The 24,112-nt window shown below is 44.2% G+C and overlaps 2 protein-coding genes across 5 annotated transcripts in view; one reads left to right on the forward strand and one right to left on the reverse strand.

The window, feature by feature from the left end:
* afap1l2 (actin filament associated protein 1-like 2) overlaps positions 1–23,912 on the reverse strand; it is a 33,880-nt gene extending 9,968 nt beyond the window's left edge. For 3 of the 4 annotated variants that reach the window (XM_062414302.1, XM_062414301.1, XM_062414300.1), the window contains exons 1-4: positions 23,671–23,911; positions 11,783–11,911; positions 7,896–7,961; positions 5,866–5,957 (exon numbers count right to left, since the gene is read on the reverse strand). In XM_062414302.1, the coding sequence (XP_062270286.1) occupies positions 5,866–5,957; positions 7,896–7,961; positions 11,783–11,911; positions 23,671–23,686 (303 nt within the window). In that variant the 5' untranslated portion in view covers positions 23,687–23,911. Of the gene's footprint in view, positions 1–5,865; positions 5,958–7,895; positions 7,962–11,782; positions 11,912–23,670 lie in introns of all 4 variants that reach the window. The other variant, XM_062414299.1, reaches the window with a different exon arrangement.
* LOC133976169 (kelch repeat and BTB domain-containing protein 13) lies at positions 3,430–5,830 on the forward strand. The gene has a single exon (XM_062414303.1). The coding sequence runs from the start codon at positions 3,539–3,541 to the stop codon at positions 5,054–5,056; it is 1,518 nt and encodes a 505-aa protein (XP_062270287.1). The 5' UTR covers positions 3,430–3,538; the 3' UTR covers positions 5,057–5,830.
* Positions 23,913–24,112: the final 200 nt, after the last annotated feature.

Genomic DNA, 24,112 nt, shown 5'->3' on the forward strand with positions numbered 1-24,112 from the left:
GAAAAATGTTAGAAAAACAGAATTAAAGCCCATTTTAACTTAATTCATTGACGTTGGAGAAGTCTGACATTGTCGGATATAGTTTTTTTCTCCTCCAGTGAACTCTGTGAAACCTTCTAAGTTGAATGACATAAAATGATTTCTTAACTATGTCTAATGTTCACCTCTCACCTCTGATCCGAACACGCTGTCTGTATTCCTTCATTTTTACTCTTATTTCCCTGAAGGCTGTCGCATTCTCAGCGAGATCAGAGAAATATAGAAAAAATACAACCCTCAAGCGCAGGAGACTCATATATCATGCAAACCAAGCCTTTTTTTTATTGGGGGGGGTGGGGGGGGGGGTGTCTGCTCAGCTTCTCTTCAGCGTGGGGACGTTTGCCACAGAGAAGCTGCTCCCTTCCTGCAAGATGACTCTGCATCACCTTTGGGAGTTCTTTCATATCTGGTGTGTAGCAATGCTTAGTCTCCACACATGAAAAAAAACGAATAACGCTAAAGAGAAAGCTAATATATTATATATTGTGTTTGGTGGTTACCAGTCTGTAACCAACAACAAAACACTGTCTGACAAACAAATCATTTTTGACTGTTTGTGTAAAAATCCCAAAGTCATGATTTCGTTGACAGCTGTTTCACTCCCAGCAAACAGGGAATCCCCAGCAATGGGAGCTCTTTTCCCACCATATCGCTTCAGCACAGCAACACATTTCCAGTAACGCGTAGCAGATGCAGTGAGCTGTCATAATAACAGGCGTCACGTCATGCGACAAAGATTTGTTTGTGTGCGATAAGCCCGGGTGCCAGAAAGTGATGGAGAAGGTTCCACGGAGAAATGTGTGGGACGGAGTTTGTTATCAATGCGGTAACATCAGTTACACATTATGGATCTGTTCAAGACTTTACAGAACGCAAGCATCAGCAAAAACACACATCAGAATGTTACATGGGTTTTGATTCTACATCTTCAAAATGATGCTGCGATGAGATAGATAGATAGATAGATAGATAGATAGATAGATAGATAGATTGATAGATTGATAGATAAATAGAGAGATAGATACTTTATTTATCCTTAGGGAAATTCAGGTTTATCTGTGATAATGTCCTTGATTTTGTTCACTTGTCAGATGCTTGTTTTTTTGGGTTCCTCAAATGTATCGTCAGTGAACAAGTGTTATTATCATGGGGTCTTCTCCACTAGTGAAGGTCAGATGAAGCGTCAGATGGACAAGAGGCTCAGCTTTGGATTTACCTCTCGATCTATGTTCCAAAACTTCAACTATGGTCCTGAGCGCTGGGTAGTTGCTGAAAGAACCAGTTCTTGACATCAAGCAGATAAAATAAGCTTTCTACATTGGGGGTCCGGGCAAAGCCTTATAGATTATTTGAGGAGTTCAGACATCCGAGGGGGCGGGCCTTCCTTTGGAGGTTTACTGGACATGCCCAACTGGTTTGAGACCCACATGGGTAGACCCAGTATCTGGTTCCTGGAATACCTCTGGATCCCCTAGGAAGAGCTGGAAGAGAGGGATGTCTGGAATACCTTACTTATAGCTGGCTGCCTCTGCGACCCCGTCTCGGAATGGCAGAAGCAGAAGTTTAGCTTTTTTCAACATCCTACAAAAGATGATATATACACCAGTGAGACCCATAAATACAGCAAATTCCAAGTTAGAGGTACTGGTTAAATGCTCTTTCAAAGGCAGACCTGTTCGAATGACATTCCCTTTTTCACCGGTGCCCTGTTCCCCAGTGTGCCCTGTTCCCCAGTGTCATTGTTTGAGTATCTGTTCTCTTTTTAACAACAACCCCACAAAGTGGTCCAGTTTGCAGGTGACCAAAAAAACCATATCACATAATCACATGACAATACAAACAGTGTAAACTGCTCCACGAGGATAAACAAAGCAGTCTGGGCATCTGTTATTAATTAAAACAAAGAGTCAAGCATTCCAGAGCAGCAGCAACCCCCCACCCCCCCACCCCCACCCCCCCAGACCCACCCACCCACTCTTATCTCTATCTGCTTTGGTTTTCTCCTCTTTTACTCATCTCTAAAGAAGCTGCCTGTTGTTTGGGCTGAGGCTGACGAGAAGGTCTTCCACAGACCAGCTGCCAGGTGTTTGTCTGCAAGCCGAGTTTTTTCACTCTCGCAGAAGATCTTGCTCCAACTCTGTAGAGAAGTCACCCCAGCCCCTAAACCTTTCACTTCACACACACACACACGCCCTCACCGCAGAAACGTTGGGAAGGAGGAATGGATCGTGGAGTCGGAGCATTAAAAACAAAGCGAGGAGGTGCTGGAGGTGGTGGTGGTGGTGGTGGGGGGGTGTAGGGGTGCGGTGCTTTGAGCAGAGAGTGGGAAAAAGAGCCCAAAAAAACGAACAGTTAGAGGAACATGGAAAATCCCTGGTTCCCATGCCAAGAATCCGGAGCAGCGAAGACACACACACAGACACACACACACACACAGGGAGAGAGGGAGAGAGAGAAGGGGGGGCGAGAGGGAGTCTTGTCTCCATGACTTCAGAAGACGTTACTTTGACTTACATTCATTTCCTGGAGACATAATCTGACCCTAACCATAACTACCAGTTGCATAAACCTAACCCTAGAACACGTCCTCACCTCAGAGTTTAATGATTTATGTTATAGGGACCTGCTCGTCCCCATAGGGAACATAAATGCCCACAATGTGACTGTGTAAACAGATTTAGGTCCCCGCAACATGAGTAATGACCACACACACACACACACACACACACCCACACACACACACACACACACACAGAGGAGAAGGTAGTGATAAAAATAATCAGCTTTGGAAAACCAGATTCAGGAGAACTCTCTTGGCTTTTTTCTATCTCTGCACCATTTGGAACTGGTCAGAGTTTGTAAAACAAAAAGTGGCATGAATGGAAATTGGGGGGGGGGGGCAGTAAATGTCAACTGTACGGTGGGAGACAGGGAAATGGAAAATAAGTCAATTCACATGACACACATTTTGCATATACTGCATTTATTTTCCCATTATTTTTACTTTCTTGGGAACTTGACCTTCTCTAAACTCATCATACTTTTGTTCCCAGATCTTGTTCTTTCCACTATTTGTAGGTATAAATGTTTACAACTTAGATGTTTGACTATAAATACAGACGAACTTCATGTATACAACTAAAATAGTTCTGTAAAACACTACTGGATTTAAAGGGATAATCCTGGCAAGTAATCATGAATATTTCAGCAAATACAAGCCGATCGTATTGTGGCTACGATAATCACCAGTTGCCGGAAGCCACATTACCACTCGCTGTGCATGTCAACAGTATTCCTTTCCCTGCCTGACGCTTGCAAGTGGCACAGCTGCTATCTATAGCACGGCTCTATTTTCAGACCATGCAGACAGGACGCAATGGAACTCTTTATTTATCGTCCGGTTCTGGGGGGGAAATGGCCAAGTTTCACTGGAGTCACATGCTGTATTGTCACTTGAGAGACACTTTTCGGAGGAATAAAGGAGGCGGGTTGAGAGATCATGGAATTGCTTGAAGGCCCGAGAGTCAACGGGGATATCTGTGCTGAGAATGCAACCCTCGGCCTGGTGGACGGGGAGCACCGAGCAGGCTGGGTGAGGGTGAGGGTGGAGCAGAGCTGGTTCACCGTGGAACGCGGCTTGCTGGAGAGGTGCAGCGACTACTTCCGCGCCCTGTTTCAGTCCGGGATGAGAGAAAATCACCAGGAGGAACTCCACCTGAAGGGAGGAGTGCATGCGAGGGGTTTCCTCATCGCCCTTTCTGTCTGCAGGGGGGAGACTCCCACCCTCAGTGACCCGGACGAGCTCACAGAAGCGGTGGAGTGCGCTGCGTTCCTGCAGGTTGGCTGCTTGGTGCAACATCTCTGTGACATCATCGACTCGGACAACTGCCTCTTGCTTTACTACCTCGCCTCCGTCTTCGGGGTGTATGAGCTGCTGCATAGTGCAGCCCTTTTCCTATGTGATGCCTATGATGATTTGAAGGAAGTTGCAGAGAGGACAGTTCCTGAAGAGCTTCTTCGCTATTCTCAGTCTTTGTCTCCTTCTGTTTATGTGGCTATAGGCACCCACTCTCCTTCCATGGAGCTCCTGCATGACTCCTTCAGAGTTGTTTGCTATCTTGATGAAACAGAGGGCGAGTGGAAGCATTTAACTAACCTCCCGACTCTCTGTAGCACCTCCATGGCCGGTGTGGCGGTGCTTGACAATCGCTTGTACATTGTAGGGGGAGTTTACGGTTACGGTAAGGACACAGTAAATGGCAGCTTTTGCTACAACCCGGACTCCGGGGTGTGGACTGCTCTCCCTGGACCCCAGCAACCCAGATATGACTTCACCCTGCTGGGACACGAGGGACGACTCTACGCCATCGGGGGCGAGTTCCAAAAACGGACCATTTCTACAGCAGAGAGTTATGACGCTGAGACGGGAGAGTGGGCGTTTATACATCCTGCACCAAGACCTGTAGCCTCTGCCGCCTGTGCTGTTGCAAGACGGAGGATATTTGTTTGCTTCTGGAAACCACCAGACACCACAGACATCTACGAATATGTTCCACTGAAAGATGAATGGAAACTTGCAACCACAATGATCAGAGCTCAGAGCTATGGCCACTGTATGGTAGCCCACAGGGACAATTTGTATGTGATGCGCAATGGGCCCAGTGACGACTTCCTGCGCTGCCTCATGGACTGCTACAATGTGACGACAGGCCAGTGGACAGCCCTGACCGGACAGTACATCAACAGCAAGGGGGCGCTGTTCACGGCAATGATAAGGGGGGACTCTGTGTTCACAGTCAAACACATGCTCACTCTTGAATACACCATCGCTGGAGATGGATGGAAGCCCCGCAGGCAGATGAAGGGCTTTCCAAAGAGCGGTTCACTGTGGACGTGTTTACTCAGGCTTCCCAAGACGGGACCAGTTACACCACAGCTGGATCCAGACGGGAAGGAAGAAGAAATGTCTTTGCCAGACACGTCTGAGGGGTTTGTGGCAGCTACACCACAACTGTGAAATTACAGCACAACTGAGAAACTACGCAATGTTTTTCAGGGGTTACTAAAATACTTGACGATTGTGGAGACTGCAAAGTGAAACAAACATTCTTCACTTCAGTGCATTTCACTTTCACGCGCACATGCACTCACACACATACACACACACATGTCCACGTGCTGACACTAAAGCGTTTGTTCTGATTAGCAACAGCTGCTACTGTAGTTTATATTGGGGGAGGCCGCTGTGCATGTGTGTGAGTGGAGTTCAAAGGGACTGACGGGATATTCTAAACCTCTTATTCCCCGTGTTTTTCCTGAAGTCACACTGGGCCAATTCAGGAGCCACCGGCCGACCACTCAACGTAAAACGCAGATTCTCTCACACGCTCGTCCAGGTCTGTTGCCCCGTGAGTGATTAAATACCTGTTACTGTGGGAGGATACATTTCACTTAGCCTCAAGCTTGCGACCGAGTGTACGTGGGAAATGATTTTTGTCTTGTACAGCCACGGACTCAAGTACATTAAAAAACCAGTGGAATTCTCTGGCAACATGTGATATCAATCCAGAGTCCTTTATTTTGAATACTTCAGGTGCTTAGTGATGTCAATGTTCTCTTTGTAACAAAAAACCCAAATACTGCCAATTACATTTAGAGTTGGAATTTGTCTTTGGGCTCCTTTGAGTTCAACAGTCCAACCGGGGAGGATTATACTGTTGCAGTTCCCACCGCAGAGGCAGAGGCTCAAAAAGCTACATGTGTACATTAAACCAAGTCATTTCACACATTAATCCACTCGGGTGGAATCAGATTAGTATGACTTACTGATCTGGGGGGTGGAAGGTCAGGGAGGCTCTTCTGTGGGACGGGAACACATTTTGCTGCTTTTCCATTGAGCAAGATATCTGGTCTGTTATCTAGATCATAAAGAAACATCGATTTTGGAGTCAGTGAGAGAATTGTTCCATCGTATTACCTGAACATTTTTGAGATAAATTCAAGAAATTGGTTATCTTGCGAGTTTGAATGGAGTCCGTTTTTTTAAACCAGCTCTATTTTTACATGTCCCGATGTGTCCTACACATGTCAATGGTTCCTAGTATCCCAGACACTCGCTGTGAGCACAAGACCCTTCATTGTTGCAGTGACCACATAAACCAAGTCAAGCATTTGTATGGTAGCAACAACCCAATTATACAATACACACATACCACAGTACTGGGGAAAAGACACATCAAGAACATTAAAGGAGACTTTGGATAAATAATGAAAGAATCACGGTTTTCAGTGGATGTATCCTCAGACCAAAAATGATCACAGCACTAGTTTTTATTATTTTCGGCATTTGACTCCCTGACATATGTTGATATTGATTTTAAATGTATTATAAAGACTGAGAATGACGCAACAAAGCTATTTTGTGAACATGTTGGTATGAGATGTAAGTCATTGAACTTCACAAGTACTGATAAGCATATTTTGTAACTTGTGGTGTCGCTTAATATTTAGTGCACAGTCGGGATAGTGGTATTAAGGTTTGAATCTTGGCAGTAAGGTAAATTATTCCCCATAGACTGTATACAAAGATGGACTTCCTCTCGCTTTTCAGAAATGAAGCCCAAACATCCTGAATATGACCTCTGCTGTCAGGTGGCGGCAATGTAATTTGATCGAGGAATGGAGCTGTGATAAAACATTTTTGGTATGTATTCTGACTTTTTAGTTTTGCCCTTGTCCCATCCTCTAACATGGAGAGGGTAGGGGTTTGTGATCTATAGTACAATCAGCTACAAGGGGGCAAGGAGAAGGTGCTTTGGCTTCACTTTCATGGAGCTGTCATGTTGGTTTATCTTGATCTACTTCTTGGGGGTGCTTCAACACCCAGGTGGAGATTTAACATTGTCACTTAAATTTATTCTCACTATATTTCTCAGTCTCAAACATGAACGTAGCAGGAGATCATCCTTTAGCTTTCAACAGTGAAAACGGGAAGCACAGGAGGTCACATCCAGTTATGAACCTTTACTGTGGGTCAAAGTTCTTCTGTACCATCATGACAGTGGAAAACAAGTCAAACTGAATTACAGTAAAAACGTATGATTGCACGTGTAACATTATCTAAAATAATGTCTTTTTAATTGATAGTTAAAAGTGTCTTAAATGCCAACCGAGAGAGACAGCGAACCGAGAGAGACATTTCTTGTTGTCCACAACACGATTGCTGATTAAGAAACCTCAAACCTCGCACCTGAGCCTCCACTTTCCATCAGACCATGAGAAATAAAAACCTGTGGCTTGGTTAGCGTCGCTGCTGAAAATGTGTGAGACAAGTTTAGCACTCATTCAAACCACATTCTTTTTCACTGTCCAAACAAAACGGGTCCGTCTCAGATGGTGCGCGCAGTTATGAAAAAACAGGCAGGAAATGGTGAGAGAGACAAGGGCCGGGGGCCGGGGAGGGGGGGGGGCTGCTTGTTGTTGCAGCTTATTCTCATGTCTGCTATTCACTTAGATCATGTCGAATTGAGTATGAGACGCAATAACGGGTCGGACCACCTTGGACAACTTGAAAATTCCAGTTGGAGTCGTTTTCTGTCGTTTCACATTAAATGTCTATAATAATAAAGTCCAAAGCTAACTAGATCTGAAATAAAAGATTATACAAATTTTACATTTCAATATTAATTCTCTAGCTAAATTGATACAAGTGTATCCAATTACTTCGAAATATACTTTACCAAAGAAATTTACTAAGATAATGCTTTAATATGCCCGGCCTGTGTTTTCAATAAGAAGTATAAACTCTTTTCTTTGTAGCTCTCACACTTCAGAGAGGAACCATTTGAGATTCACACCTTTGACGTCTTTGTCCCTGCCACCGACAGGCACTTTGTTCATGTAGATGTACTCCTCATCAGCACCTGCATGGGGAAAGGAAATGTGGTTAACAGCTGACCTTACTTTACAGTCGTTACCACAAATACTGACATATGGGTGAACTCAGGAAACAATAAATAGCCTCTAAAATGTTACCAAATAAATAGTAGACTAATATGTACAGTATATAACAATATATATAGTTGTCTAAATGGTTGCGCTGCTTTGGCCGTTGCACAATTCTCTGGTCGAATAATCATTAAAGCTTTAAACGATCAGTGAGGAACAGAAGATAATTGCTGTCTCTGTGGAAACCCTGGACAGGTGAGGACCCAGCTGTTGAAACATCAGGGTTTTCCCCGACCCATTAAAGTATCCTTGACTCCCAGAACCCTCTGGATTGTAGGATGGTCAGCAAGTGCACTGTTGCTGGGACTCGAGTTACAATAGGTCTCCTTATATAATAACATACTGAGGTGGTCCTAAATAGCATTGGGACAGCCCCCCCCCCCCCATACTCAACACAGAGAACCAACTACAATCCAAAGTAGAACAGGGGTATTTTGGGTAATTCGCTTCCAAAATAATCTACTTTAAGCACCGATGGAGAAATCTGCCTCCACCTTAGTGCCAAACAAACTTTCGTCATGTTTGTCAAAAGAGCAGGATTAAAGGAGAGCTTCACCCAAACAAGTGGCCCATTGTGCAGACAGATGGGCCCATTATTGACACCCACTCTCACCGTGGCGGGCATTCATCAGGCATTAGTCAGAAAACACAGATAGGGCACTGTACAACGTCCATGTTTGAAGTTTTTAGAATATCGTATGATGAAACACTGCAGCTCCTGAACCTGATCCATCTAGATGTCCAAAGAGTTGACGCTTTTACCAAAGAGTTACAAAGAAGAACCGGGATTGGTCCCAAGGCAGCAAATCATATTTATCCAATAGGATTTTCTGTTTTATAGACATCAAAATCAGAGAAATTACTATTTAATTAAAGTGAAAGTAATAATATGTTATAAATGTAAGTCTTATTATCGTTATTATTACATATTTATAGTTGGTGTTTCCTGTGATTGCAATAGAAGCCCAGTGATAGGTAAATTATGTGCTTTACATGGTCAGAGGAGTCGTGTCTAAATATTTACAGGTCAGTGTTAACAATTGTATCACTCAGCAAATAAGTGGAGATGATAAAACCCTGAGTGATGTATCCGTGCTGAAGTCAGCTCAGTAAGAAATGTGCTGTGTTTGGTTTAATGTCGGGTCCTAAAATGGTGGAATGATTACAAGCTGGCAAAGGCAGAGTTGCCATAACAGTTTGAACGATTTCCTCTTCTCAAGGAGGGAACCCGGCCAGGCAGAATCCAGCCGGTCACTGAAACCTGTACCGGAGCTGCAGCAATGTTTTTTGAGGAAGGGTTGTTTCACCGACTCAAATATTTTAGCTGACTAAGTTTGTATCCTGAGAGGAAATCAAACAAAACGCTAACCTTGGGTGATACTCTAGAGAAGGCCTTCCCTTTGAAATAAATAGCGTGTGGTGAAATCAAACAACAGCAGAGTGAAACAATGTTTTGCCTGTACAGTGAAACCAGATTTTAGGGGGGGGGGGGGGGGGGCACAGAGATGAAATGCTATTTATAAAGTGCCTCTCAAAGGAAGTGAGCATCCCCCAGAGGATAGATGCAGCTTCGGAAAAATGATACAGCTTGGAGCCAGAGGAGGAAGTATGCAGAGACAGGTCCAGGAGCTGAACATGGAAAAGCATGACTGCTTTTGTGTGTTTAAGTGTGACTGGTGGAGAAAGAAGAAGCTAAACGTTGTCTCTCTCACTCAAATATCCTGTAGGCTGCTGTTATGACACTGCAAAAGATCTCGGGTCAGGTCTTTTCTGTACGATGACACCGAGCTAAGGTTTCTGAGGGATCAACAGTGACTACGTTTACATTGACACCAATTATACGACCATTGACCTTTTTCAGAATAAAGCATTATTTGGATTAATATGTGTTTATTACTGTGTAAGGTGTTTTACTCCCTATGTCTTAATTTGCTTATTGCTTATTCCAAGTGCGAGTTTGCAGTGTCTTATTCTGATTGTCTTAATTTAGTTATTATATGAATATTTATGTCCATGTAAACGTCTGTGTCACTCATTATCCCCAATTCATTATAAATCCGGTAGTGGAGGATCACCACTGTCTGACTGATTCCCTGTTTAACTCACTGACTCCCAGGCTCCATAAATCCCATCAGCTCACCGGCAGTTGGCCCATTTTCATGTTGACCGTTAGAGCCAGTGAGTTAGAAAAATAAACCTGTCATTAGCTGTTTGACAGGATACGCTAACAATCCATGCATCACTCGATGATGGAGCAGGAGGCACTCGGTTGGATTTAACCCAACTTGTAAACACAAACCTAGAACCACAATCATTCACAGAATAAAAAAATGTAATCTCACAAGGGAGGTAGAGATATTTAAGTAATTCACCACAAAGTGGTATTAAGCAACCAAAATGGGATAAAAAGCCCCCAAATGTATAAGTGAATCCAAGTTTGCGAATATATCATTATTACATGGTGGTTACTGGGAGTTTTAAAATAATACCAGAGCGGGTCGTTTAATAGCTTCTCTCAGAAATTGCATTATAACTGCCAAGGATGTGAGTTCAGTGAATTCTGGGGGGAAGTAGGGCATCGCCACATGTTACATGAGGCGCTGAGAGATACAACTTTTTAATGGTTTAACATTTTTTAGCTTTAAACCTCAACCTATGTAACTGTCATGTAATCTCACTGCAATAGAGGAAGCAAGAAAATGTAGGCAGATATGGGAAGAACGTGCAAAGGTGAGACCGGCATTCAAATGCTTTTGTTGTGAGGCACACAGTGTTAACCGCTGCACCAATGTGCTGCCCCAGTACGTAAATGTAATTAAATACACACATGTACTCGTAGAGGTGGATAAATGTAATTAAATACACACATGTACTCGTAGAGGTGGAATTCCACGGTAACTCTCAGATATTCTGCAGCCTTCACGGGAGGTGAACGTCAACTCATAACAGAGCAGGCAAGATTTTATCACTTCAAGGAATGAGATTGTCTTCCAATAAAAAAGAAAATCTGGTTATATAAAAGTCTGGGAAAATAAGAAATGCCTTTGACCTTTGAACCATCTACATGGATCCATGCAGTCACAGTCTGTTCTCAGTTTATTTGTATTTACTAATTTGGGGCAATTTTGCAATATAATTACACTGCTAGAAGTTTAATTTGTTGACACCAACAAGACACCATTTAGTGGTAAATATACATAATACAAAATAATATAATATATACTTACCACTAAATTCTACCACTAAAGTATATACAAGAAGGATTGACTTTCTCTTCCTCGAATGTTGTTTTCCTCACATACATGACATGACCAGGTCTGTTTCAAACTCCCCCTGCTATACCCTGGTTTTGGTTTTGAGTCACGTTTGTCAGTAAATACATAATATATGCTTTAGAATATTCACCAAAATCGGTTTGAAGTGAGAAAAGGGACATTATCAGTGTCTTTTCCTTTTATTTCTTCACTGCCAAAGTTTTAAGAGTTGGGAGTTCTGGCCATGAGTCACTCCTCATTATTAACTGACTGGTCTGGCACACATCAGTAGAGCTCACTTGATACAGTGGATGTTTTCCAGATGATAATTCATCTTTAGTAAACTAAGCCAGAGAGTTTATCGCCTAATCCACAGTTTAAAAAAAAAAGAAAACTATTTTTCTGTCGCACTGTGCAAATACTGCACATAGATTTAAAGTACCACCCACTCTTTGTTCAGCTTCTGAGTTCTCCCTCCTTACCGTTAGAGGCCCTGTAGGAGTGGAAGATGTCGGCGAGCAGGCCCTTCTGGACGGTGGCGTTCCCGCTCAGCGTCTCCTTGTCCAGGATGAGCAGGAAGCGGTGGAGCTCCATGAGGAGCTGGTCCAGCACTGGAAGCACAAGAGAGACAGACAGAAATAAAAAAAGTCTTGGCGTGGAAATATTAAAGGGATAGTTCATCCAAAAATAAAAATGCACTCATTATCTACTCAGCCGATGGAGGGTTGGACAGCCGACAATTAAGCTAATACATGGTGTCAATTCGGCTTTTTCGAGTCAAATATAAATGTCGGGCTTACTGACACTTGGGTAACACCACAGGAGCTGTATGGAGGCATTATTATTAATTGCTTTTCTGTTTTCTTGACGTTTGAGGAAGTGGTCACCATTTACTTCAATTGTATCGGATTTGGCGGCAACGCTGTTTAACCATGAAACCCCAAAAGTGTTTTATGGACCCAAACTCTTCACCCGCCCCTCCATCGGCATAATGGTGAATAGATAATGTTGGTATTTTCATTTTTGGGGTGAACTATCCCTTCAGGAGCTATAAAAGCAATTGGCTTTCCCATCAGCAAGAGCAGCCATGAGCAATACAAAAATAACCTCCCGAGGTTTCCAGAAATCGTCAGAATATTGTGCTTTAATTTACGGCCGAGGGCAGCGAGTTCAAGTCGATGATGTGTCTTTCACCGTTGCTTCCAGCGGCTGGTTTGCTAGCTGTTGAACTCACACTGTTTGGCTCCAGCATTGAAAAATAGCACGCCACACGCCAACATTTAACATGGGAGAAGCTCTGCGGAGGTTTTCAGCTGGCAGCGGTCGATAAACATTCAGACTCTATATGTCATTCCCTCTTGTCTCTCTTGCGTTGGCTATTGACAGCTGTAGTTCTTATTTCAAGGTTGTTTTGGGAGCCGTGTGAGTTTAGCGAAAGGTCAAGTCCAGCGGTGGGAGGAGCCCGGGCCCCGAGTCGGCGGGGCCAGTGCGTCTGGGTGCGTCCCACACACATCCTTCAGGGGTCAGGGCTGAGCTCACAGCCTTCTCCGCTGTGAGGGGAGCTCTTTGTGTTTCCCTTTCGCTCTCGCCCGGCCTCATGAATGGGCCCCTTGCTACAGTGGGCCTCAGTGTGTGAGCGCTTCAGCAGAAGATGAGACACAAGGGAAGTGAAGAAGAAAGACTTTATAAAGGGAAAGGTGGGGCAAACAGTGGTGGTGTGTCAAATCCCCCCAGAACGTGTGATGTATGCTTTCTTACAGGTTTGTCTGGATGTCTCAGATGTACCACAGCCACGTTAAAAATAGATTTAACAGCAGTTACATTCAAGCAGTGACATTCAAGCTCAAGAGCCATCTAAATTAAATTTCCTTCAATCAGCTAGGTATGAGTAGCATCAGTATACAGTAGTTTGGCTATTTTGATTAATTTAACTAAACCCTAAGCCAAACCACGCTAAAGTATTTTACTCTCAGTAGTCTGACATTTTGAAAAAAGCCATCTCTTAATTGCTTGCTGCAGTCAATACGAAGCCAGGAGCCAAGAAGCTGTTGTCTTAGCTTAGCATAAAGACTGGGAACTGAGGGAAACAGCTAGCCTGGCACTGTCCAATGGAAAACGTCAAATGCCTCTAAAGGTCAGTAGTTTGTCAGGCAGGAAAGTCGGCCATGTTGTGTGTCCCCAGCTTGAAACTTGGATTGTTGTCGTTATAAGGTGAAGTATAGGTATTGACTTTCTCATCAGCTTTTTTAATTTAAACTAACTTTTTTTTAGAAAAACAAATTTCAGTGTGAAAATCGTCTGACTCTAGATCAAATAAAATCCTCTAAACTATTACAGCTACTTGCTCCTCTACGTCTGAACTCTATCAAACCTGTCAGAGCGTCTGTTCTAGTGGCTCCTTCCGGCTCAAACTCATCGCTACGATCCAGGACTCAGAGGGAATTGTGGTTCTGCCCCCCCCCAGCTCCCACACACTCCCACACTTTAACAGTTCCGAGCAAAGGGGGAAATCTTTCTGCAACGTAAGGCGTCAGGCCCTGGTAAGCTTTGCCTTCAGGAGACGCTGAGAGGCTTTTCCTCGAGGTAAAGCAAACTTTTCTCTAATGACTCCTACTCGTGCTGAGTCAACTTCTGCTGACGAGGCCCCATGTGAGGAGGACCTACAGCATGGAAAACATACACACACCCACACACACACACACACACACACACACACACACATAGGGGATGTGAAGTAATTAAAACAAGCTTAGACAATTCTAAAGTCTCAGAAGCGTTCTCTCCTCTTTGTGTCGAGACGTCCCTGTCACGATTTAAAACCACACACATTGACTTTCATTACTTTTCTAATTGTTGTTTAGCCGCTAATGTTTTGGGCCACTCGGTACGAATCTAAACACTTCCCCCCAGCTTCTCCTCCGTGTGTGTTTGCAGAGGTTGACTCAGATGGCCTTTCGGATTGGGGGACCCTGGGAAACTTGGTCAGCTGACAGGACAGGGAGGTCTGGAGCGGGCCCGTCTCTGCAGGCCACGGGGTTGGCCAGACGCCCACTGCACATCCAGTGAGCGGCCGCAGCCGCCGCAGCATAAACATTCCCCTTCAGTAGAGTGGCCAAGAGGAATCCGAGAGGCCGTCAGCCAGCCAGGTTACCACTTTCTAACTGTTGTAAGAATTGAAATCTAAAAGCCAGGTAGGAAGACAATCAAGAGTCCACTGGGTTCGATTGAATAACAAGTTGAAATTTGAAAAAAGCCAACATCACGCACACAAGGGAAATTTTGTCTTCCTCATGCCGGAGGTTGCACTTCCTGGTTTGATCCATTCCCAAAGAAAACAACTACCCTGTTGTTTGCTATACACACACATGCTATTTTTCACATAGTGCTTTGATAAGATAGCTGATCTAGATAGCAGATTTAAATGTATTTACACGGCCTGAGGTTAGAATAAAAGAATAAAAGCGTGAAGGATTTTTTGTTTAAAGCCTGTCTGACCGCTCGTATTGGACCGTGGCTGTGACATGGTAACATGGTGGTTTAGGTTTTAGTGGAATTTAGCCACAAGGATCATGGCAGAGATTATATGAAACAGTTTCCTTCTACACCAAGTGTGTAAACAGTACCAACCTGAAGAGTAAACCTCCGTATCTGTTCACCTTGTGTGACCCAGGCTGCGGTCGATGGAGAGAGGCTCATTCTTTCAAATAGACGTCCTTTTTGTTAACGCCTAAAAAAAAACTGCTTGTTTCCTGTCTGTCCGATGAGAAGTGGGATGATGGCAAGGTCTTATTAAAAACTGTTTTAATCAATCAATTAATCAATTATGCACAAATGATATATGTGTGGTTGCAAACCAGAAACCAATGAAGAGAAAAAGGACGTGAATGGGAAGCTCTGAAATCTCCTCGTCTCCTCCTCAACACTTTCTGGATGTTTTACTCAGGGACTCAGAGGAAAAGTTCAGGAAAATATCTGGTGGAGCACCTGACTCTGAAATTTGCATTCTCACATATTATGGACAATTTCAGGATAAGGTTTGTACTTTCGGAGCATTCAGTGAGGAGAAGGAATTCAACTTGAGTCCTTCCCTCTCTTCTTCGAGTTAAAGTTTAGCAAATCTTCGGCGGCGCAACAAGGGGGTCTTGTCAGGATCCTGGCAGCAGCGTTTCCTGCTCCGAGAGACTTGAGGTTCTGCATCACCACTGACAGGCCGCCTCTGAGAGGAGACGAGCCCTGCAGGCATTTCGTCTTATCAAAAGTAGCGAGGCAGACGTGGCCTCTCGTTCCGGTCAGATTGCGTCCAGGTTAAACGCGGTTGCTCGGACACTGCTGCTACTTGGTCGGATCGGTGTTTGGACTGCAGTGGGTGAATTTAATCTGACGTGGAAGTTACTAACCCTTCACGATATACTCGCTCTAAAGACCATTGAGACACCACAAACCACAACAGCAGCCTCAGCGGGCCTTGTCAGAAGCGTTCTTAGAAGGATATGACAGCTTTCCTGCCTTTTCTCGGTATATGGTGGTAAAACCCAGACGTTTCTCTTGTACTCGGTTGAGTTTTGAACTGATACCCTGGGACTGTCACTGTGAGAAATGTCGCGTATTTTGTCAATTCACCATCCAGTTGTCACCCACGTCCTCTCAACGGCAGAAACATTCCCTGAATCTTTATGAATTTATCATCCCTCGCTATTTTACTGGTCCTCACATGTGAATTAAACTTTCATGTGTTGATCGTCTCATCGGTGCTTCGCCCCCTCCACATCCGTTCCCACTTTTAAAACAGCTCCTCAAATCCCGACTTATCAATTCACGCTCCAGGACATATCAAGTTTTTCACTGATGCAATTTTTCTGATGCCTTTTAAGCACTTTTATGGCTTTGATCAGTGTTGGAGGAGAAAAAGTCAAATGGGTGGAGGGTTAAAGAAAACAAAACGCAAGATGAAATGTGAAATTTTAGCCTAATATTGCCTCCATCCGATGATGCAATAAAGGCGGCTGAAATGTAAGCTGGCCCGTCCTGCTTGTTCAGCTGGGAGCTGCTGGTTGAGGTCTGTTTGGGACACTTCCTCTACCCTCTGAATCACAGTCATATTTTGGGATGTGGTGCAGATGTCGAAAATAGTCACAGATGTGCTCACAAGGTTTTCTTCACGTCCAGTGAGTGAACGCTGCACTTGTTGAGCTTTTATATAACAGCATCTGTCAGGCGGTCTGTTATATCTACACAAACGTAATTTCTTCTGTGCTCCTGTGCAAACGTCCACTCATACTTTTATTCAAAGTCCTCATGAGGTCATTCTCCAGGTCCTGATCACTGTGGAGGCAGAAAGCTTGGCTGCAGGGGAAGAGCATCGCTGACACAGATGTGGCCAGAAAGCCTCTCTTGATTAATTCTGTGACCTGGAAACTACTTTTTAGACTTTTACCACCAGCTTAAACGATTTAAAATTCTCGGGATGAAACGTACAAGATGCTAACGAAGATGTCCCCTTGAAAGACAATGAGATTTGTGAGCTTTTGGTGATAAGAGCCTACGCCGGTGTTGATTTGCCTTGAACAAAATCCCAGGAGGAATTAATACAAGATGTCAATCCTCCTATTCCTCTACTCAGATGTCACCCCTCACCTGGATGGACCTGACATCTTCCTGTTGTTGCCAACATGTCTGACCTCCTGTTGCGTTATTTATTTGTGAAAGATGAACCCGTAAGCATCATATCTCCACACTGTGTCCTTGTTTAACATCATTCAGTAATAACAAGACATTAAATCAGACTTAACTGTCTCGGCCAGATGAAAAATGTTCTCCTTTGCTTGCAGCGAGCATTCTGTAAACTCGTAAAAACCTTACAGCACGACCACCCCCATTACTCCGAATGAAGATTAATTGGCGGTGTGATATAAGCTATGTGGCTCCCCTGCGAAACTAAATGAACTGGCAAATGGACTGAATTTATTGTATATAGTGCTTTTCAAGTCTGAGCGACCATTCAAAAGGTGCTTTACACCCACTCACCCACTCACACAGCGCTGCTATGTGCTGTGCTTTTCGATTTGATCCACATTCTCTCCACACATTCACTGTGACATTCACTTTCAATGTGAATGCCTCAAGTAAACTTTGGCACGCAGACTGGAGAAGCTGACTGGGATCAAACCACTCTTGCTCAGGCCAGTGGACGACCCACTGCTCCTCCTGAGCCACTTGCAGCAGTTTGAGGTGGATTGTTATTTAGTTTTACAAACACACTTGACATCTCTGCCAAATGTATGGTTGGAGTTGGTAAATACTATGTGAGATTTTTGTAAATGAGTAAATTTACTTAAATAATTCCATTTAAAAAGAAAAACTGATTCTTAGATGAACCAACGTCAAACGTCACCTGTAACTGAGACTATTTTTAATCGTGTGACTGACACAGAGACAACTACACTTAAAGGGAAGTGCTGGCAATAAGGAGAATTGGAACCAGTGACCAACAGCACGAGAATGAAAGGTTTGAATTCCTGCGTCACAGATTCAAGGTGTTTCTGCTTCAGAAAAAAAAAACCACGAATGACACAGAGCGTCAGTTCCAACGTTCACAAGACGAGGACGGAGCCATTTATGATTGGTTTGTTCCAGTCTGGCCCTGCTCTGGTGAGAGTAGCTGATAAGTGGCTGATGGCAGCGCCTGAATAACGTGTCAGGCATCAGCTTGATTGGTGTTTGTGCTGTATTGGCAGGCGCTTGTTGTTTGTGTCCCTGCAGCATGCTGTGGGTTCAGCGGTGGGCCAGCGGCTGAGTGGCCATGCATGGATCAATCCAAGCTGTGTTTTGGTGTTATTGCCATAGAGACCTGGACAGAAAAAGTTGAGTTGATGACTTCAGAAGAATGGTCCGCCTGTGTCTGATAGCAGCACTGGAGGAACTCTGCTGGTGACACAAGTTGGAAGGGAAAAGTATAGGAAGAAGTATAGGAAGAAAGCAAGATAAGAGATAGAACATTTAAGAGTAATAATAATAATAATAATAATAAAGGAGTAAGTCAATACTGCAAATACATACAGGGCAAGTGTTCTTTATTGTGTTTATCTGTTGGAAGCTAATTAAAGCTCATATATTGTAGCAGTGAGATTAACATGTCTTTTCTGATAACAAAGCAGATTATGGGGATTCTGAATCCTCATCCTAATCTGCTGGTTTAAAAACCACAGCTGCTCGTTGCAGTATTTTTTTAAATGTCTTCAAACAGAGAACAGGAACTAATCACTGAAAACCGTGGGTTGGGTTGAAATGAAAATCTACAGACTTGTCATAATGAACTACTGTAATGTAGTGCTATGATTGGCAGATTAAAAGAAATACAAAATATGCTTGAGGCGTGCCGCCATGGCACAATTAAATATTAACAAAGTTGGAGCAATAATTAGTCATTAAAAGGGAGAAACCGTGAAAATCATGTCATTTGAGGGAAAAGATAAAAGAAAATCAAGGAAAAGGAATAGAGAGAGTTTGATGGCAGAGTTACAGTGAATGTTAAAACACTAGCACTGGTCTAATTGTGTGATTTATCCAAAAATGCTGAGCCACCTCAGGGTTTAAACTCCTACAACGGCGCAGATACTGTAGTTCACTACTCTCAAGTTTCTCCCTTTTCATCATCCCTCTGCCAATTGATTCTTGCCTTTATTCATCTCACGCCTCATCTTTCCCGAATCCCTTCTTCTTTTTTGCCCCTGTCTTTCTTTAGATCTGTGCTGCGTCAGTTACACTGAGTATTACAGCGAGTCCCTTGGAGAAATCTGACAGTTTTTTTTTATAGGCTCAACATGCTAATGGGCTCTAAAATCCCAGTGAATCTTCAGCAACTTTGTCTTGATTAGAATGCAGCGCATGTTACTGTATAGTCCCTGGAGCGCAGACTAAAGCTGGAGATTTAACACTCTGGCTTAGAGGCAGGAAGTGTGTGTGTGTGTGTGTGTGTGTGTGTGTGTGTGTGTTTGTGTTTGTGTGTGTGTGTGTGTGCGTGTGTGTGCACACCAAGGTCAGAGATGAAGGAAGTGAGAAAAGGAGCTATGTGTGACTGTTGGTCCACAAAAAGACTTTCACAAATTGGATAGAGATGCTTTAGAGACACCGTCGTCAAACTTCGATGTCTGATATTAATGTGGTGCAGTGATATTTTCATCCTTCTCTATTAACTTTTTGTTTTCAACCACTAACACAATCTGTGTGGCAGTTTTAAATGCACTGGAATGCTAACAGTGATGAGAAAAGACATTAGATGAGTGTTACCGGAAAAAGCTTTTCTTGATGATGTCAAACGGTGACACAAATGGAAAGTGAAAGTTTAAAGTATTAAAGTTTTCTATGTTAAGATTGATGAACCCACATTTTCCTTATCCAAACGACACAGTTTCTCTCAGCTCTCAGATTTTGAAGCTCGTAATCGTTTTGATTTGACTGTATATCAAGATGGACGCCGCATCTTCACTTCCTCCCTCGGTACAAAAATCAGGCCAAAAAAAGCCAAGTAGAGGTGCTGCCATCTTGGTGACGTTTAACCCCTACTGCAAGCTGACACAAGGGGGCGATGTTTAGGTTTCACTTTAGGGAAGCTGTCATTCAATCTTCATATACTCTCAATGTCAATGTTATGTTTACAGCTTTTTGTGCTCCCCCCAAGGTGCTAATGAAACAAGTAGCTTGCAGGTTTATAGATATTTTTACACCCGAAAAAAAACTATATATCGAAATAAGTAAACTCTGTAAAACTTCCTATCTACCTGTTTTCCAGGGAAATGACAGCAGCATTGTGACTCCACACCCGTCGTTCCAAAACACACAACTTCTTCCCACAAACACACACAGAGACGAAGAAGCTGTCAGCCTCGGGCCATGAGGCAGAGGAGGCTCTGTGTGGTTCCACCTTGCCTTCATCTCTCCTTAAATCTGCCTCTCCTGACTCGCCCCAAAAAAACATTTCCTCTCTCCACAGGACCCCAGCGACAGTCAAAGACATCGCCCTGTCCTCCAGGTACTCAGAGGTGTGTGAGGTGCATACATCACACTCTGGATTAACTATCAGCGGTTCCTGGTTAAAATGAAGTTTAACAAGGGAACGCGGTGTTGTCTTGATGAGAAAGAGAGCGACAGACAAGAAGCAGCTGCTGACAAATGAGAACTAACTAGAAACGCACCTCAGAGTCAGCCACATGAAAGCGTCTGTGCTGAGTTATTAACCCACAGACAAGTGGCTGCAGGGAGAGTGAGAGCTGGAGAGTGTGCACATGTGCAGGATAACACGTGTACAAGCTCCTGATCTCTTGTTCTAAGCACCGATTCCTTTCTGGTACCTGCTGAGAAGAAGAAAAAAACACACACACACACACACACACAATCCAGGTCTGATCCAGAACTTCTGCATCCAATAAACAAAGCAGCGTTTGATGTGTTGAAAAGGAACCAGAGCAAAACCCAGAGGGCGAAAAATGGCCATACTCGCACTGAGCCCCCCCACCTTCCCCACTGCCACAGAGCAGGAAGACCGTCTTTCTTTTCATCATTTTTATAGCCCGGTCGAGCTTCCTGAATTACCCGCACTCCACTCGCTCCCCGTTGACAAGCAAAGCCCCTGACACACACACACACACACACACACACACACACACACACACACATACGAGCGGACTGGCAGACCCCATGCCAGCCCTGGTGGCCTACATCTAAGCCCGCCTCGGCTGGGCTTACGGGATGTGAAACCCACTAAACCCGCTGACTCCCTAACCTTGTCCCTGTCCACAGTTGAGTCCCTATAAAGCTCAACTGATACCGGGACACACGGAACAGTTAAAGAACACGCATAAACATGTTAAAGGAGGAAAAATTGCAATATCTTCCGCCATTCATCAGAGCCCGACGACTTTTACACTGTACAGTAGCTGCTTGTGTCTCAGCTGAATGACAAATGAAGACCGACAGACGTCCGTCTTCATTTGTCTTGCATTATATTTTTACCAGTGATCACAGAATCGGAGCATTGTTGGAGGAGGCGGCCGACGCTTGAGGCAAGAAGAGGAGCCACCATCACAGATGCCTTTGCTCTAGTGGGTGAAGCACAGCTGCAGAGAGACTGGGGCCAGTACAATAAACTCAACATGGACTTACCCAGAAACTGATGGGCTTCATAGTGGAATAACATGGAAAGCAAAACAAGTGATCGACAAGGAAAGGGAGGGTAATAACTACTGGAGAGTAGCATGCAAAGGCCACAAGATTATTAAACAATCAGGCTGAAGCATTAGCATGTGGACTGTGATTGGATGACCCAATACAAAATGACAAGTGGGTCAACAACTGATCTTCACTTGTCTGAGCTGCTCAGTTACTGCAGTGATACCAAAAAAATGTCGGATCACGGCCCAAACAAAGGTCACCACTCAAACTCAACTCAGCTTCAGGCGGTTTCACTCATTTGATCCTCGTCTCTGGCAGAAGGTGTGAGAATCAGGGACTGGAGATGCGGAGGAGTTTCTCTGGAATGGAACCTGCATGAGCTCAGGTCGGAGGAGCACGGAGGCAGATCCAGAGAACACCAAACAATGCCTTTCCTTGTCACTGTGGCCGCGCTGAAGTTTCCCAGGTTTCCCTTTAGCGCACCCCCCTCCGCTCACTGCCTGTGGCTGTCAGTATCTAATTCAGTGTCCTGGTGCTGCTGCATCAAGCTGCCAACAGAGTAAACCACAGCCCATATCTCAGCCCAGCTCCCACCAGCTCCATCTCTGTGATGAAGTTTTCACCGCACAAGTCTGCCCTCGCTGCTCAGGATGTCACCGGTTGCTGGTCGAGGCTCGTCGATGTCAGGAGGAGACATCTCAATGTTGTGTTTCATGTTTCCAGAGATATATGTATAGGATTGCAGTAATGGATTAAATGATAACTGGTTTCACAATTTACTGCAGCAGAATTCCCAGACAGTTGTTTGTACCATCTCAATCTTGAATTAAGATAATCACCATGCGGTTATTTGGTCCATATTGTTGTCATTATCACTTTTCCACTGATATCTGTGATCAATTTGGTCACTATAACCATGATGCAATGCTTTAACACCATTTCCTCTCTAGTTCCAGTTAATACTTATTTTCATTATCGATTGATTAATAATCACAGTCTCTCAGAACAACTTCATATCACTTGTTTTATCCAACCAACAAAACAAACACAACACGATTTACAGGGATATTATATAAGGATATGAGAGCTATGTTAAATAAATCAGTTCTCAAAATGTGTGTCTGGTCAATTGTTTCAGTGACCCATTCCCTCACAGAGAACACCTCTCTGTCTGGCCGGCTCACCCCACTGACTGTTTACCCTGTCAGAGCGTGGGAGTAAACAGACCAGCGTTTCCAGTCAGCCAGAGAACGGGAATGTTTGCATCAAGATTGGTGTCTCCACTTTGACTGTCTGCATTGTTTTCACCCCCGACGCGTTGCTTCACCTATAGGCTGTAGAATCTGGGGCGGGGTGCATGGTTAAGAGCAAATAAAGAGCTGGGACCTGCAGCACTGAGCTCCAAAGATAACTCCCCCCCCCCCCCCCCCTCACTAGCCTCTGTGCAAAATGTTTTTCTTTGACAGCTCAGACGGCGAGGTGCGTAAATCCCAACACCCAATTATCTGCTGACTAATTTCAACATTTGGACTCAAGCGCTTTTGTCCACGCGCCAAGCCGGAAGTATTAAACGGCCTTGTTCATCCCTCATGGACAAATAACCACAGGAATTCGAGGAATGCTCCGAGAACAATGTTGCTGCTATTGGAAATCATCAGTGGCCGCAGTGTAAACTGCTCTACAGCCAGAGGAAGAGGCCGGTAGGATGAGGACAAACATCTTATCTGCTTGATGGAAGTGAGGTGCATTCAACATAGTTTCTGTTTGTGTGTGAGGAGTCACAGGAAGCTTCCTCTGACAGGACTGTCTGGCTAACAAGCCTATACCTATTGCTCCTTAATAATCAATATTAAAAGTATGTAACCAAACTTTAAAGCCATTATATGTAAAATGTTTTTTTCTTGACAGCACAATTCACAAAAATAGAATTAGCAGACCATGTAAAAGTATTTTAATGCTTTAGTGGTGGTGTCCCCAAAACAAAAACTCCAAACATCTGGCAGCTGGCAACATGAAAAATGAGTCAAATGCATCCAATAATATTAAATGTCCTATGATGACCCGTATGTCATTTTGACCTAGCAGGACTTTGCCGCATTTTTAACAAGAATATCATTGTTGTGTGAGTGTAAAGCAGTCGTTGTCCACAGTGGGTTGATGCATTGGCTTACAAGTTAAAAACAAACACAAATCCTCCTCTTACCTTTGTGCTTCTCCATTCGCTCGCAGCGTGGGACAGTCACAGTTTTTTACGTTCCAGTCCCTCGCTCTCCTCCGCGCATAAAACCCCCCCCGAACAACTTCCCCGTCCAAAACAAAATAAAAAGTTTAAATAAAGTTTCTGAGTGCAGGCAACTGGTTCGGATTGCAGCTCCCGTTTCCTCCAGCAGCAGCAGCAGCAGTTCAATGAGTGGACTGAGACACACTGAGATCAGATCTGACCACGGAACAACAGCGCTCCTCTTCCTCCTCCTCACTTGCAGCAGTGCCGCACCTCCTCCTCCTCCTCCTCCTCCTCCCTCCAGTGCGCAGCATCCACAACAGCTGATCAGCCGCTCCGCCGACCCCAGGACCCCCAGGTGTTTGTTCGGGGTCCCGAGACAAACTGTGGAGGGGTTTGACTTTTAACCGCTAAAGAAGAAGTT

The sequence above is a fragment of the Platichthys flesus genome, chromosome 20 (assembly GCF_949316205.1).
Source record: "Platichthys flesus chromosome 20, fPlaFle2.1, whole genome shotgun sequence".
In the NCBI taxonomy this organism is placed as follows: domain Eukaryota; kingdom Metazoa; phylum Chordata; class Actinopteri; order Pleuronectiformes; family Pleuronectidae; genus Platichthys; species Platichthys flesus.

Coding starts and splice junctions, on each gene's coding strand:
- LOC133976169 (XM_062414303.1), top strand. CDS start 3,539: ATGGAATTGCTTGAAGGCCCGAGAGTCAACGGGGATATCTGTGCTGAG.